This window comes from Megascapheus bottae, chromosome 3 (assembly GCF_031878675.1).
Source record: "Megascapheus bottae isolate mThoBot1 chromosome 3, mThoBot2.hap1, whole genome shotgun sequence".
Lineage (NCBI taxonomy): Eukaryota > Metazoa > Chordata > Mammalia > Rodentia > Geomyidae > Megascapheus > Megascapheus bottae.
In genome coordinates this window covers 61,264,621-61,279,852 of record NC_143511.1, presented here as the reverse complement: position 1 = coordinate 61,279,852, position 15,232 = coordinate 61,264,621, and the positions used below count along the sequence as shown (strand labels likewise).

Here is a 15,232-nt window from a genome sequence, read left to right as displayed (position 1 = left end):
CGGGGCCGTGGATTGGTCAGTTTTTTAGGGGGGAGTGGGAGAACGAGTGAATTCCTCAAGTTCCGTGGGCAGCTGGCCACATTTCAGCTCAGGCCCCGCCCTCCCCTTTTCTGATTGGTGGAAATTCGGTTAGGGGGCGGAGGAATGAAGCGGGTTTAAGTGATCTCGTGTTGCGTCACTTCCGCTTACTGTCGGTCGCCGTCGCCGCGTTCACTGAGAGCCTCGACGAACCGGCTGAAGGAGCCGGGTGACTAGAGGAGGGGTGGGCGGGAGGAAGGCGGGCGGAAGGGAGAGGACGTCCCATTCACCGAGACGCCAGTCTGGACGTTCCCGCCTCCTCCGACAGTGTCAGGTCCGCTCGGAGAAGGGTCACCGCCTCCTCCAGTGAGGAGAAAGGGGGCGGAGCCCGACTCAGGTGAGGCGACCCTGTCAGCTCCAGCCCTGGAGGTGCGCGCGCGCGCGCGCTCGGCGCGCTCACGTGGAATCGGTTGAGCCCTGGGGGCGCGCCCAGGCGTCCGAAAGCGCGCGGGCACGTACCGATGCCCCTCGCCTACCCTTCCTGTCTTTCTGAGAGGGTATTGTTACCTTTCTGATCGGAGGGCCAGGCGGAGAGGAGACGGGCTCTTCTGCGCAGGCGTCCCCCGTGTCCCGACGCCCGGCTGTCGGTCTGCGGGGTGGGGCGGGGGCTCGCGTCCCCGCGGATCTGCCGCTGGGGACCGAGCTTCCCGGCGTGGGGTAGGAAAGGCCTCTGGACCTCCAGCCTTGCGGGATGAATAGAAGGGCTCCTGCCCTGCGGGATGGAGGCGGGTGGCCGTCTCGCCCCGATCCTGGGTCTTCTGGAGCGACGGGATCTCATCCCATCCCATCCAGGCCATAGACCGTCTGGATGCGGGAAGGAGCCTGGGCTCCGGGGAGGTGGAGTCAGTTTCGGAATGTCTCAACTTGTTAGGAGAGACCGAAGTGTGGAACAGGCGTTTCCCCAGTGCCTCCTACTTTGGTGCTGGGAAGCCGTGGAGGTGGGAGGTGCGGTGGTAAGCGCCGATCGTTTTGTCACCTCCCTCTGTCTGGAGGACAGATTTGTGTGGATCCACTAGTGTAAGACAGTGAATTAAGGGGGGAGGGTGTTGAAGATTAGGTTTTTCTTTTTTGTTTTTCCTTCCCTAAAATGCCTGAAGCAAATTCCTAAATAGAAGACAAATATTTTTTAAACTTGGAGGAAAACATTTTTTTTGGGGGGGGGGAAACAGTAAAAATCTTGATTACTAAGTATTGTGCTTCAGATCTGGTTAATAGAAGAAAACGCTTCACCTTCAACAACTGCAACAAAAAAATATCAAAACTACTACGTCCCTTTTTTTTTTTTTTTGGTTGGACTAAGTATAAGATGTCATATCCATTTGAGTTTTTTTGGAGATTGAAGAAAATACTGTAGTCATGATTGTTGACTTATAGAACAGTTGGGCCTTAGGTCGTTTCAAAAGCTGGGCTGGGTATCTATCTCACTCTTTCTGGAGAATTCGCTTTTCCTTTGATAAAAGTCTTGTGATTCTTGAAGCTGTTTGGCAGTAACTAAGAGTGGGGAGGGAAGAGACCAGATGGACAGAGGAGAAAGAATTTCAGAAAAACAAAAACAAAACAAAAAAAAAAATCGCTTAAGCCAGAGGAAGGCCTTCCACTATTTGCTTTAACTCTTCTGGACATTTCAGCAACTTGGGAAGACTGACTTGGTCACTGCAGCCAGCTCAGTGACCCTACCAGGTAAGCTTAACTAGTTAAGGTCTTACTTTGGCCCCTTTTAAGTTTTGCAGGACTTGCTAAAGTCAATTTGTTGTTGTGAGATTTGCTTTTCTTTCTAAAAGTTGTTGCAGAATTCAACTTTTCCAGCTGGAGGTTGGGCTCCAAGTGGTAGCTCAGCCAACCCATGAAGGGTAAGGCCCAGAATTCAAACCTCTCTACCTCCAAACAACAACAACGAAAAAACCCACAATGTAACTTTCAGCTAGCTGGGATGTTGGCAGACTGGATTTGATTCATTGGTTTTTCTACACGTGATGAAATTTAAGATGAAAGCTTTTTAAGATGGAGATATTTTTCATAATTTAGACATTTTCAAGTGGAAAGGTTTTTTGGGGGGTTGTTAGATTTTATTAACATTGACTTTTACATCATATTTCAAATGTCCCAATTGGAAAGGTTTTTAAACATGACTTTCGGCAAACTGTATGTACATGTTTTATTCTGTTAGAGACTGGAAAATATTTTGTGTGCACTGAGAGTGGTAGAAGTTGTTGTACTCCTGACATGGAATCCTAATTATGCCTCATATTCTTACTGTGAAGGGAGGAAAGAGCCCAAGGTATTGATTCCATGTTAGCTTTCAACTTTTTAATGTAAATTATAAATGTTTTGAATATATAATTTAAAAAATTGTACTTAATGATTTTCATGAATGTTGTCTAGAAGAGGCTATTTTCCCAACAGTAGCAGGTGGGAAGGATTGCAACACTACACCTTTTGTTTAAGTAGGAAGTGAACTTCTCACATGCTAAGGGACCAGCTGTTTGAGTAACCTCTTACTCTTTACAGTTATTTTCATCATTTTCATCACTGAACAGTGGCTTTTAATCTCATGATTATTTTCAGAATGCTTCTCATTTTACTACTTCTATTTGTATTCACTAAAATATGTGTTGGAGTACCAAATGTATATAGTAAAATAACCTTGAATGTAAGAATCTATTCTTATCTGTAGATAATTTTTCTTTTCATCTTCTAACATAATGGAATCATACATTGATGGCTCATATATTTCCTAAATTCTTAAAAACGTTTGGTTCACATTTTCCTTTTCTTGAAGACAGAATGATATAAGTAGGCATTATGTCTTAATTCACAGTTTAGCTGGGCTTGGTGGGCCACACCTGAAATCCCAGCATTAGGTAGTCTGAGGCGGGAGGATTTGAGGCCAATCTGGGCTATGTAGCCAACCCTTTTGCAAAATAAAAAGTAAAAAAAAAAGACTTTCCTAGTAATGAAGTTTATAGTCAGTTTATAATCACTAGCATTTTAAATTTAATGAAAGGATTCTTACACTCAATGAATTTAATATATCAATGTATTTTCCAAATTTGCCTTTGGACTCTTGAGAAAATTTGTTATTGAAAAGAGCTTCCAGAAAGTTTTTTTAATTTTGTTTTGTTTTTGCCAGTCCTGGGCTTGAGGTCAGGGCCTGAGTACTGTCCTTGGACTTTCTCAAGGCTAGAACTGTAACACTTGAGCTACAGCACCACTTCTGGCTTTTTTTCTATGTATGTGGTACCGAGGAATTGAACCCTGGTCTTCATGCATGCTAAGCAAGCACTCTGCCAGTAGGCCAAATTCCCAACCCCCAGAAAGTTATTTTTTTATATCAATAGAAATTCCAAACGTTTATTTTATAAACTTAAAAGAATAGTGGTGGATATGCTTTTTAGAAAATGTACTTGGAGAATCTGTTATTTTATATCCTTGATAACAAAAGTTTACAGATTCTTTATTTTAAAGTGATTAGGGTGACTTATTTCCTTTTCTTTATGTACAAGATATTGTTAACATGGTGCAATTTATTTTCCAGTACATCTTAATTAGTTACAATATAATAGAATTAAATTCTATTCAGTCAGCTTCCTCTAAAAACACAAGACTTTCACCTTTGTAGTCCTTCTCTTTTAATCACTATGACAAAGAGAATTGAGGAAAGAGGACTGGGAAAGGAAGCCCACTGTTTGAGAGTTCTGTTGTGCCAGGAACCCAGAAATGCTACAACAATCTAAACACCTCTAGTAGCAATACATTATATTTTATTTTGAGTAAATTATCAAAAGGAATTCAGCAAGTCAAATATCAGTCTTTTACTGAACAGTATAGATGTGATGATTCAGAAGGGATAGAATAGGGATTGGAGAGGTGGCTGAAGTGGTAGAGCCCCAGCTGTGAGCAAAACAGGTGAGAATGGAGGCCTGGAGTTGAAGCAGTCCTTTTCTTTTCATCTTCCCGGCCCCTGGTGCTGGTGATTCAGACTTATACTCTCACTACTCAGGAGGCTGAGATCTGAGGCTCACAGTCAAAGCCAGCCTGGGCAGGAAAATCCATGAGAATCTTACCTCCAATTCACCACTAAAAAACTGGAAGTTGAGCTGTGGCTCAAGTGGTAGAGTGCTATCCTTGAATACAAAAGCTCAGCCATAATGCCCAGGCCCTGAGTTCAAGCACTTCAAGCTCATGCTTGTGTGTGCACATGCGCACACACAAAATAAAGTTAATAATCTACGGAAGGGTTTTCAGAGAGGAAATTGTGGTGGGTAGCAGGTAGCATCTACGAATTGAGAAAATGTATCTCTTTTTCTTTTGGGTTTTTTTTTCAAATGTACTTTTTTTTTTTTTTTTTTTGCCAGTCCTGGGCTTGAGCTCAGGGCCTGAGCACTGTCCTTGGATTTTCTCAAGGCTAGAGCTCTACCACTTGAGCCTCAGCACCACTTCCGGCTTTTTTCTAAGTATGTGGTACCGAGGAATCGAACCCGGGCCTTCATGCATGCTAGGCAAGCACTTTAACCACTAGGCCAAACTCCTGGCCCTTTTTTTTTTTTTGCCAGTCCTGGGCTTGAGCTCAGGGCCTGAGCACTTTCTATGTATGTGGTGCTGAGGAATCGAACCCATGTCTTCGTGCATGCTAGGCAAGCACTCTACCACTAGGCCAAACTCCCAGCCCCTCAAATGTATTTTAATTGTCAACAGGAATCAGCAGAGGCCATACTCCTCATGTCTAGCATCCATTGGGCAGGATCCCAATACAGGAATATGGAGTTGTTATTTTAGAACCTATACTCATACTACAAACAAAAGAATGTAAGCATTTAATGAACCTCCTTCTGTATGGCTTCAGGCCACCAGGATACAGGCACCCCAATACTCTTAATCGTCTCAGCTCTTCTGCTGAAGAATTTGACCTCGTGATGACAGGCTGCTTAGGGAGCTTTCCCTTCCCTCAGAACTCTGTGTAGTCCAACCCAGCCACATCAGTGATGAGAGCAACTCCAGTGGTTTTTAGCAGCATTTACCAGTGTCCACAGTTTATCACGACTGACAGGCAGGGAAAATCTCTTGTTTCTCTTAAGAGGTAATGACTCATAGCAACTTTCCAAAAGTAACCAGAGTGGATCCATATCACCAGCATTACTACATCTTCCAAGTGCTTCCAGTGTTTGCCAAGGTGTCTGTGACCCGGAAATTTGAGTCTTCCTTAGTCTAGATGGCTATATGTGAAAAGGAGTTCAGAAGTAAGGCCGTGCTGGTGGCCAAGACCAAAGAGGCTATTCAGACTTCTTAACTATTAAATGGGAATTTAATATTAAGTATTAAGGTAGATATGGTTTCACCAAATTTATATTTTGAGTGAAAACAATACCTTTCTTGATGGTACTAGTTAAGTCCCCAGGGCAAACTGATTGGACTAGCTTATGTCTTATAACTCATTTGTGAAAGTCATGGTGATCAAGGGCAGTGGGGGCTAGGGTGCTCAGACCTCCCTGGATAATCTATCCAGTCCAAATACAAAATTTTAGGGACAGTGTCGTACATACACACACACTGTTATGGGTGAGGGAAAGGGGATTCCACGTCTCACCAGAGTCCACCATGCAGAGACAGTCTCATAAAAAAACGGCAAACTTACTGGGGAAGAAGATAGACAGTACAGACTCTGGAGCTAACACCGTGATCTGGAGTGGTTCTCAAGCTGGGTTTTTAAGAATAAAAATCATGTACTCAAGCCTGGCCACAGGCAGGTGGCCAATGGGGTTGTAACATACACAGAGGGACTGAGTGGTCAAATCGGCTACACACAGGTAGCCAATAGGGTTACAGCTTGCCTCGTAGTACCTGTGTGATCTAACTTATCATCTTGGTTTGAATTTGGGCAAGAATTTGGCAGGTCTCCACACAAAGCAGGTGAATATTCTAGCTAATGGGGACAGGGATAAGGTCACTCCTTCCTGGAAGGGGGACTGAGTTGTTTTACTATTGTTGAACTTCAATATTCCCTGATGGGCAGGGGAGCTTTTAGTTTTTGCTCTCCTTAACAACACACACATACACACACAGTAAGAAATTTTATCGGACTTGAAAATACCAAAAAGTTTTAAATATCTGGGGACTGGTGATTGAGGCAGAGTATCTTAGCCACTTAGGAGGCTGAAATGGAGCAAGCATGCAGAAAAACAATAAGTAGAACTTTTATTTTTATTTGCCAGTCCTGGGGCTTGAACTCAGAGCCTGGGCACTGTCCTTGGGCTTTCTCAAAGGTAGCACTCTACCACTTGAGCCACAGCACCATTTCCAGCTTTTCTCTGTGTATTTGGTACTGAGGAATCGATCCTGAGTCTTCATGCATGCTAGGCAAGCACTCTACCACTAGGCCAAATTCCCAACCCTTGTTATGCATTTTTTAAATTTGAATCTAGAGCTTACCATTTCAGTTATTTCCCAGGAACCTGAATAGCAATGGCTTATTCCACCAGAGCAGGGCATCAGAGCAAATGATTGCATCACTGGAGAATGCTTGAGAAGCTTCCCTCTGCTTTTAGGTTTTCACACACAAAAAAATCCTAGGTCCAATCATGAAAAGCATTTCAAGGTATCTAAAAAAAAGGAAATTCTCAGGCTGAGAGTTTGGCCTAGTGGTAGAGTGCTTGCATAGCATGCATGAAGACCTGGGTTCTATTCCTCAGTACCACATACATAGAAAAAAGCCAGAAATGGTGTTGAGGCTCAAATGGCAGAGCTCTAGCCTTGAGAAAGTCCAAGGACAGTGCTCAGGCCCTGAGCTCAAGCCCAGGACTGGCAAAAAAAAAAAAAAAAAAAAAAAAGGACACTCTCAAAATGTGGAAGTTTTAGCAAGGATTTATTTTAGGATAAAAAGTTAAGGACTCTGCCCCTTGGTTATCTCATATTGTTACACTATCTCGCTTTGTTACCTGATATATTGGATATATTTGTATTTGGTTATTTGAAATTGGATAGGGAACGGGGGAAAACAAGATGACGGGTGGGGGTGGGGGGGAGGGAAATGGGGACCAAGACATGTGAAAAGGTATCAATGTATGGGAATTAATGCACCATCTATCTGGTGAATATCATGTAATCCTTCTATTAATTACAATAAAAATATATGAAAAAAAAAGTTAAGGGCCAGGAGTTTGGCCTAGTGGTTAAAGTGCTTGCCTAGCATGCACGAAGACCCGGGTTCGATTCCTTGGTACCACATACATAGAAAAAAGCCGGAAGTGGTGCTGAGGCTCAAGTGGTAGAGCTCTAGCCTTGAGAAAGTCCAAGGACAGTGCTCAGGCCCTGAGCTCAAGCCCAGGACTGGCAAAAAAAAAAAAAAAAAAGTTAAGGACTGGGATTTTAATGCCTTCTGCTAGAGTGCTTGCCTAGTATGCATGAAGACCTATGTTCGATTCCTTGGTACCACATACATAGAAAAAAGCCAGCAGTGGTGCTGTGGCTCAAGTGGTAGAGCTCTAGCCTAGAGAAAGCACAAGGACAGTGCTCAGGCCCTGAGCTTAAGCCCAGGACTGGCAGAAAAAAAAAAAAAAAGTTAAAATAGATATAGGAAAAAGAAATACTTCCTGCTTCCCTGGCAGGAAATGGGAGTTAAAGACATCAAATAGCTGTGTTTTTGATTCTGAGTTTTTAGATCCCAAGCCCAAAGACCAGGAGTTCCAAATAGGTCCAGCCACAGACCCTCATATACTGAATAATGAGACATTGTGATAGGCAGAGAAAGGAGATTTATTACTTGGCAACCATGAGAAGATAGGACATTATTGCTTCTCTGGCCATCTTCCGAGGTACAGAATATGACTTCAAGTTAAGTAGGGAGAATTGAGGCAGGGAATAAGAAAGATATGCATAGTTTAAAAGAAAAAGTTCTGTCTCAGGTGTGTTGAGCATTAGCTCAGTCTTAGTGTAGTAGAGTTATCATTTTATCGTTGGAATGCTACACAGGTTGGCTGGCAGGTGACCTGAGTTTTCATTACAAATTGCTTATGGCTAATACCTATTCCTATGTAAGTGGTCAGTTTAATTTTGTAGAAGCCCTAAAGTTCAAAATGGATCTGCGAAACATGGCTTTGGGCCAAGCTTGTTCATTCTGTTTTCCATTTCCCATTGTTATTTATTGAGGCACAGTCTACTGGGTTTTTTTGTTTGTTTGTTTTTTACCAGTCCTGGGTCTGGAACTCAGGGCCTGAGCACTGTCGTTTGGGCTTTCTCTCAAGGCTAGCACTCTACCACTGGAGCCACAGCACCATTTCCAGGAATCGAACCTGGGTCTTTGTGCAAGCTAGGCAAGCACTCTTACGAGTAGGCCAAACTCCCAGCCCAGTCTACTGGTTTTACGTGTAGTATAATGTATGTTTTACCAGAAATTTAGGCCAACTAAGTTGACCATTTGGCAAGAGAAGAATTCAGGCAAGATGTGAACAAAGGACTGAAGTGCTGTCTTCCTGTGAGAGGCCTATGTCACATATTCTTCCACTGTCTTAGTTCTTTTCTAATAAATGATATAATTATGACTGCATCCAAACTTTAGAATGTTTCTGTTCCTCCCCTTTACTCCCATAAAACCTCTGTGTCCATTTACATTCATTTCTTGCTCCAGATAAGCATTAACCTCCTCTGTCCCTGTGGGATTTCCTTTGCTGTACCCATGATCTGTTTATTAGTGGTACTGTAGTTTGAACTCAGGTCCTTGTGCTTGCTGGGTAGCCTCCCTCCCCCAGCTTTGTTTTTCCAAATTGCAAACTTCCAGAGAGACCTTCCAGACAGACCTCTTATCTTTTTTTTTTTCCTTCTTGCCAGTCCTGGGGCTTGAATTCAGGTCCTCAGCGCACTCCTTGGTTTTTCTCAAGGCTAGTGCTCCACCATTTGAGCCATAACACCACTTCCCACTTTTTCTATGTATGTGGTACCGAGGAATTGAACCCAGGTCTTCATGTATACTAGGCAAGCACTTTGCCACTTGGCCACACTCCTGGCCCCTAGGCCTTCTGTCTTTATCTTACCGGCTCTCCACTTTTCCTGACACCAGAACAGCCTTCCTGTTCATGAAGGGGAAAAGAGGTCCATGTATGTCAGGTTGTGTGACCAGTTAGAAGTTAGCCTTTTAAAGCTGTACACTAGGTCAGCTTTAGAAGATTAGTAGAAAATTACTGCAATATCTTTTTAAGGGTGGTGTTCAGGCACGAGGGCACAAATGAATGATCTACTATCGTGTGAATAACAAACTCTTCCCCACTACTACCCTTTCCACAAGGTTACTAAGACCATTGTGGTTTCTTGGTGTTTATTCACTGACCTCAAGGAATGCAGAACACAACAAACTTCTGGGTAGATACATCTTCATCCACACCAGTTCCTTTCTAACACAGATCCTCTGTTATAAGGCTGAGTGGATACCTGTAAAGGGGTTGACATGTACGAATGCTAGCAGTGCTGAGAGCTGAACTGGTGTCTGCTTCTTGACAAGTTCTTATGTGTGTGCCCATGATCAGAGACAAAGCCAGCTTTTTTTTTTTTTAATGTATATGGTACTGAGGACTCGAACCTGGTTCTTCGTGCATGCTAGGCAAGCACTCTACCACTAGGCCAAACTCCTGGCCTCAAAGCCAGCTTTTAAAGTTCTGCCAGGTGCGGTACTTCATGCCTATAATCGTAGCTACTCAGGAAGCTGAGTTCTGAGGATCATGGTTTAAAGCCAGCCCATTCAGGAAAGTCCACAAGACTCTTGTCTCTAACCAGCAGAAAGCCAGACAGAAGAGCTGTGGCTCAACAACTCTAGCCTTGGGCAACAAAGCTTAGGGACAGTGCCCAGGGCTTGAGGTCCAGCACATACCACTTACACACACACACACACACACACACTTTTCTGTCTGTCTGTCTGTATCTCTCAAAATTCATTTGTTTGCCAGGAACTGATGACTCCTGCCTGTATTCCTAGCTATTCAGGAGGCTGAGACCTGAGGATTGTGGTTTAAAGCCAACCTGGGCAGGAAAGTTCCTGAGACTCCTTCCTATCTTTTATTAACCTCTAGAGAACCGGAAGTGGTAGAGCAATAGTCTTGAGCGAAAAGGGCTCAGGGACAGCCCCCAGATTGTGAGTTCAAACCCTGCTATCAACAAAAGGAAAGAAGGGGGGGAAAAAAAAGTTCCAAGGGCACCCAGGCCTCTGTTTTCATCCCATTCTTGGTGTTCTGGCTTTGCCTCAGGCTTTTCTGATTTTAACACTTTCCTTCATTTTTCCTCTGTAGGAAAATGGATTTCCCAGGGCACTTTGAACAGATCTTCCAGCAACTGAACTACCAGAGGCTTCACAGCCAGCTCTGCGACTGTGTCATTGTGGTGGGGAACAGGCATTTTAAAGCCCACCGCTCGGTGCTGGCAGCATGCAGCACACACTTCCGGGCTCTGTTCTCGGTGGCAGAAGGAGATCAGACCATGAACATGATCCAGCTGGATAGCGAGGTGGTGACGGCCGAGGCGTTCGCCGCGCTGATTGACATGATGTACACCTCGACGCTCATGCTGGGGGAGAGCAATGTCATGGATGTCTTACTGGCAGCCTCTCACCTGCACCTGAACTCGGTGGTGAAGGCTTGTAAACACTACCTGACGACAAGGACGCTGCCCATGTCTCCCCCCAGCGAGCGCGCGCAGGAGCAGAGCGCCCGCATGCAGCGCTCCTTCATGCTCCAGCAGCTGGGGCTGAGCATCGTCAGCTCGGCCCTGGGCGCCAGCCAGGGTGTGGAGGAGCCCCCGGCCCCGATGAGCTCGTCCCTGCGCGGGAACCTGGACCAGCGGGCGCCCTTCCCCATGAGGCGCCTCCACAAGCGCAAGCAGTCGGCGGAGGAGCGGGCCCGGCAGCGCCTGCGCCCCGCCCTGGACGAGGCGGCCGTCTCCGACGCCACCCCGGAGAGCGGGCCCCCGGGAGGGCATCCCCGCGAGGAGTTCTTTTCCCCCGATTCCCTGAAAATGGTGGAGAACCCTAAGCCCGACGCGATGACGGACAACCAGGAGGACGGCGCGCTCATGTTCGACCAGTCTTTCGGTGCTCAAGAAGATGCCCAGGTGCCTAGCCAATCCGACAACAGTGCCGGCAACATGGCGCCGCTCTCCATGGCCTCCCGCGCCACTCAGGTGGAGACGAGTTTCGAGCAGGCGGCCGGCGCCGGCGGCGACAAGAGCGGCTTCCCGTGTGACAACGCCGAGGTCGGGCTCGGGGAGAAGGAACACATGCGCGTGGTGGTGAAGTCGGAGCCCCTGAGCTCGCCCGAGCCCCAGGACGAGGTGAGCGACGTCACCTCCCAGGCGGAGGGCAGCGAGTCGGTGGAGGTGGAGGGCGGGGCCGTCAGCGCCGAGAAGATCGACCTCAGCCCGGAGAGCAGCGACCGCAGCTTCTCAGACCCGCAGTCCAGCACGGACAGGGTGGGGGACATCCACATCTTGGAGGTGACCAATAACCTCGAGCACAAGTCTACTTTTAGCATTTCAAACTTCCTCAACAAGAGCAGAGGAAGTAACTTCAGCGCCAGCCAGAACAACGAGGACAACATCCCCAACACCACGAGTGACTGCAGGCTGGAGGCCGAGGCCCCCTACCTGTTGAGTCCCGAGGCCGGGCCCGCCGGCGGGCCTTCCTCCGCCCCCGGCTCCCACGGGGACAACCCGTTCAGCGAGCCTGCCGACTCGCACTTCGTCAGACCCATGCAGGAGGTGATGGGCCTGCCGTGTGTGCCCGCTTCAGGTTACCAAGGAGAGCAGTTTGGGATGGATTTCTCCAGGTCTGGCCTAGGCCTCCACTCCTCCTTTTCCCGAGTCATGATGGGTTCCCCAAGAGGAGGGGCCAGTACCTTTCCCTACTACCGCCGCATAGCTCCCAAGATGCCGGTCGTCACCTCGGTCAGGAGCTCCCAGATCCCTGAAAATGCGGCCACTTCCCAGCTGATGATGAATGGGGCTGCACCCTCGTTTGAGAATGGCCATCCTTCCCAGCCTGGCCCTCCACAGTTGACCAGAGCATCTGCCGACGTCCTGTCAAAGTGCAAGAAGGCCTTATCCGAGCACAACGTCTTGGTGGTAGAAGGAGCGCGCAAGTACGCCTGCAAGATCTGCTGCAAAACCTTCCTGACTTTAACAGATTGCAAGAAGCACATCCGCGTCCACACAGGCGAAAAGCCCTACGCCTGCCTCAAGTGCGGCAAGAGGTTCAGTCAGTCCAGCCACCTGTACAAACATTCCAAAACCACCTGCCTGCGCTGGCAGAGCAGCAACCTTCCCAGCACTTTGCTCTAACTCTCCGTCTTCGTGAGACCATGTTTAGGCCAGTTGTGGGACTGGTGGGGAGTTCCTGCCACACGGGTTGGAGGCTTCGGCTGTCAGTTTTGATGACAGGAAAGTCGAGAGGGGTTCCACGTGGCACGTTTGCTGCAGCATCTCTGGGCGCAGTGTGTACCTTGCCAGAAGGGCCAGCTCCTTCCTGAGGATTGAGTAATGCAGGCCTGTAGTAGTTTGCAACTGATGTCATTAAAAGTGACACATTTAAAAATTAAAAATAGAAGTGCATAAAACTTTTTTTAAAGCAATTTTTTGTAATGTTCTGAGGAAGCATTTAGATTTTCCCATGCCCTCTGGAGAGAGTAGTACGTCCCCGTATCATGATGCAAAATGCATCATGTACTAGTGGCAACTTGGTGCCAAGTCTTCGAGGAAGGCCCTTGAGGACATGCCTGTCTGCCACAGATGCTTTAAAGTGTATCCTGAGTCAGTCTTAGGTCTCAGAGTACTGTATTTTTTTTTTTTGTCTGAGTTGCAGTCACAGACACTGCCCTTTGATGGTGCTGACACTGAATCTAGGCGAGCACTCTCTTGGATTAACAGCTGTATATACTTTTGAAGATGTCTCTCTTAGATAGATTTATTTTAACTTTTTTTTTCTGGCTTCAAAACAAAGTTGTAAATTGAGTATATACTTGTAGGGAGTGACCACTAGGGTTTTATTTCTCTATGTGCTATTTTAGCAGTATTTTAACTTGTATTACCAAGGTTACAGTTCCTGTTTGAATGTCAGCAAAGAGCTAGTGTTTGTCTTTGTTCTGATGGAGTGAAGTCATGTATTGTGGGGTTTTTCCTGGCACATTTTCCCTCTGCTCCATCCAGCTGTTGAAGACCGGTCCTGTCAGACATCTGTCTCCTAAGGACAAGCCCACCATCTTCTGTTCCCTTACTTCACACTCCCATGCCCAATGTGGCATCTTTTTCAGTCCTGGATTACTGTTATCACTTACAAACTAGCCAGAAAGAATGCTACCTTCTGTGGTTTTATTAATTGCTATATTTTAAAAGCATACACCCTAAATTTTTATTCTTGTTTCTCTTCCAACCCAATACTGAGTGTTCAAAATTATGTGAAGTCTATAGGCAGTAGTGTTCATAGATGGATATTTTCCAGGCTTAACATGTTAGGCAGCCCATGGCATAGAAGTCACCCATTAGCTTTCAAACCTGAGAAGCATTCTGGACACTAGCCAGGGCTTCTCGAGACCCTCCTGTCCTACCTCCCCAACCTTGCCTCGCTGTCCTCCATTTGGGCGGCAAAGGTTCATGCATCTCTAGCTGTCAGTTTAGTTCCTGCATGAACAAAAGGTGTTTTTTTGTTTTTTGTTTTTTCATACATAGCTCTCAGATACCAAACAGTTGTGCATAATTCAAGAAATTGAGTTCTTAAGTTTAGAAAGGCAAGTATTTATATGTACCCTAAAGCAAAAATGAGTGTGTATCTTCTCAGTCTAGTGTGTGCAGTTACACCTCTGGATAAACCATGGTGTTTCCAGAGGGCTTGGCATCTCCTGTGAACTGATTCCCTGGGAGGAAGCCCCAAAGGGAAACCTGCGATTCCTCCTCTTGACCAGTGTGGAGGATTTCATCTGTGAAGTTCAGTTGTGTGTGGTTCATTGTCAAGTGATGTGAGGGGCTCTAATTCTACCCTCTTGATGTGGGACCAGTGTCCTGTGAGATTAATCTCTGGAGTCAGGTAGGTCAGCATGGAGAAGGCCTGGGCCTAGGGCCAGGAGCCTGCCCCCTCATACCTGCTTGGCACAAGTGGACTTCACTTTGGGGCTCATCCGACACACACCAGAGCCCTCTCTCCACTGCTGAATGGAACTTGGAATCTCATCTACCTCTTGGTCAATCAGTTTCTATGTGCGAGAAACAAGCTTATGGGCCAGTGTCCTCAGACATGCTGTAGCACTTAAAAAACAATTCCAAGGTTCTCTGGAGAACCAGCCCCCAGAGACCCCGCCTGGATTCTAACTTATTGGGGACCTGAATTTTGATTGATTAGCCTTAATTATAGCCTGGCATAGTCTTGTACAATGTATTCTGGTGATCACCTCATTAAGTTCTATCAGGGCACCTATGTCAGTGGTGCTATGCTGGTAAGAGTTGACATTTTGAAATAAAAAATTTGTCATATTCATGCCTCTATGTTTTCCCCCCATTTGCTTAGACTAAGGTTCTTTCTCTGCTAGCCCTGCTTTGATTAGTTTTATTTTGGGGGGGGCGGGGATGAGTGGTCTGAGACTCCAACTCACACTTAGTACCTGACACTTTCACTCACTGGCTGGCACATTACCAATGAAGCCACACCTCCAACCCCACGAGTACTTTTTTTGTTTTGGGCCCTTTCTGGTACTTTTCAAACCAAGCCCCTGTGACAGTGCTGTCAATAACAGTGATGGTTCCCTTCAACTATTCCTTCTGGTTTCCTTGTACTCATGTCTGAGCTGTGGACGTGAGTGAGAGTTCATTGATATACCCGTGTAACCCTGAGGGCCACTCAACCTGCACTGTGCCCTGGGCTGCCTCCTGAGTAGAAAGCTCCTTTGCCCTTGGCTGGGCTAGAGGAAGAGTTGAAGCTGATTCCTTTAGCATAGAGCAGGACTCTGCAAATGGCAGTGCTAGGGCTCGGCCTGGCCTGGGTGAGGGAGATTATACATTCACCTGTGTAAAGGGTGAACAATAATATGCACAAAGTGACCCAAGTGTGGGGGCGGGAATTATTTGTATTCTTACCAAAACTGTGTTGACCTCCTGTAGTCCTTTATTCCAATTCTCCTTTGCTATGTGGCTCTAATTT

At 46.3% G+C, this 15,232-nt stretch overlaps 1 protein-coding gene across 2 annotated transcripts; it reads left to right on the top strand.

The window, feature by feature from the left end:
* Positions 1-205: 205 nt before the first annotated feature.
* Positions 206-14,568, top strand: Zbtb5 (zinc finger and BTB domain containing 5). 2 transcript variants are annotated; one of them, XM_090330272.1, is made up of 2 exons: positions 206-415; positions 10,347-14,568. In XM_090330272.1, the coding sequence occupies exon 2, from the start codon at positions 10,351-10,353 to the stop codon at positions 12,385-12,387; it is 2,037 nt and encodes a 678-aa protein (XP_090186398.1). In that variant the 5' UTR covers positions 206-415; positions 10,347-10,350; the 3' UTR covers positions 12,388-14,568. The 2 variants fall into 2 exon arrangements, with proteins under 2 accessions (XP_090186398.1, XP_090186397.1); XM_090330271.1 differs by lacking the exon at positions 206-415 and adding an exon at positions 528-1,758.
* Positions 14,569-15,232: the final 664 nt, after the last annotated feature.

What these genes read in the sequence shown, in the direction of transcription:
- Zbtb5 (XM_090330272.1), top strand. Translation starts at nt 10,351, where the DNA reads ATGGATTTCCCAGGGCACTTTGAACAGATCTTCCAGCAACTGAACTAC.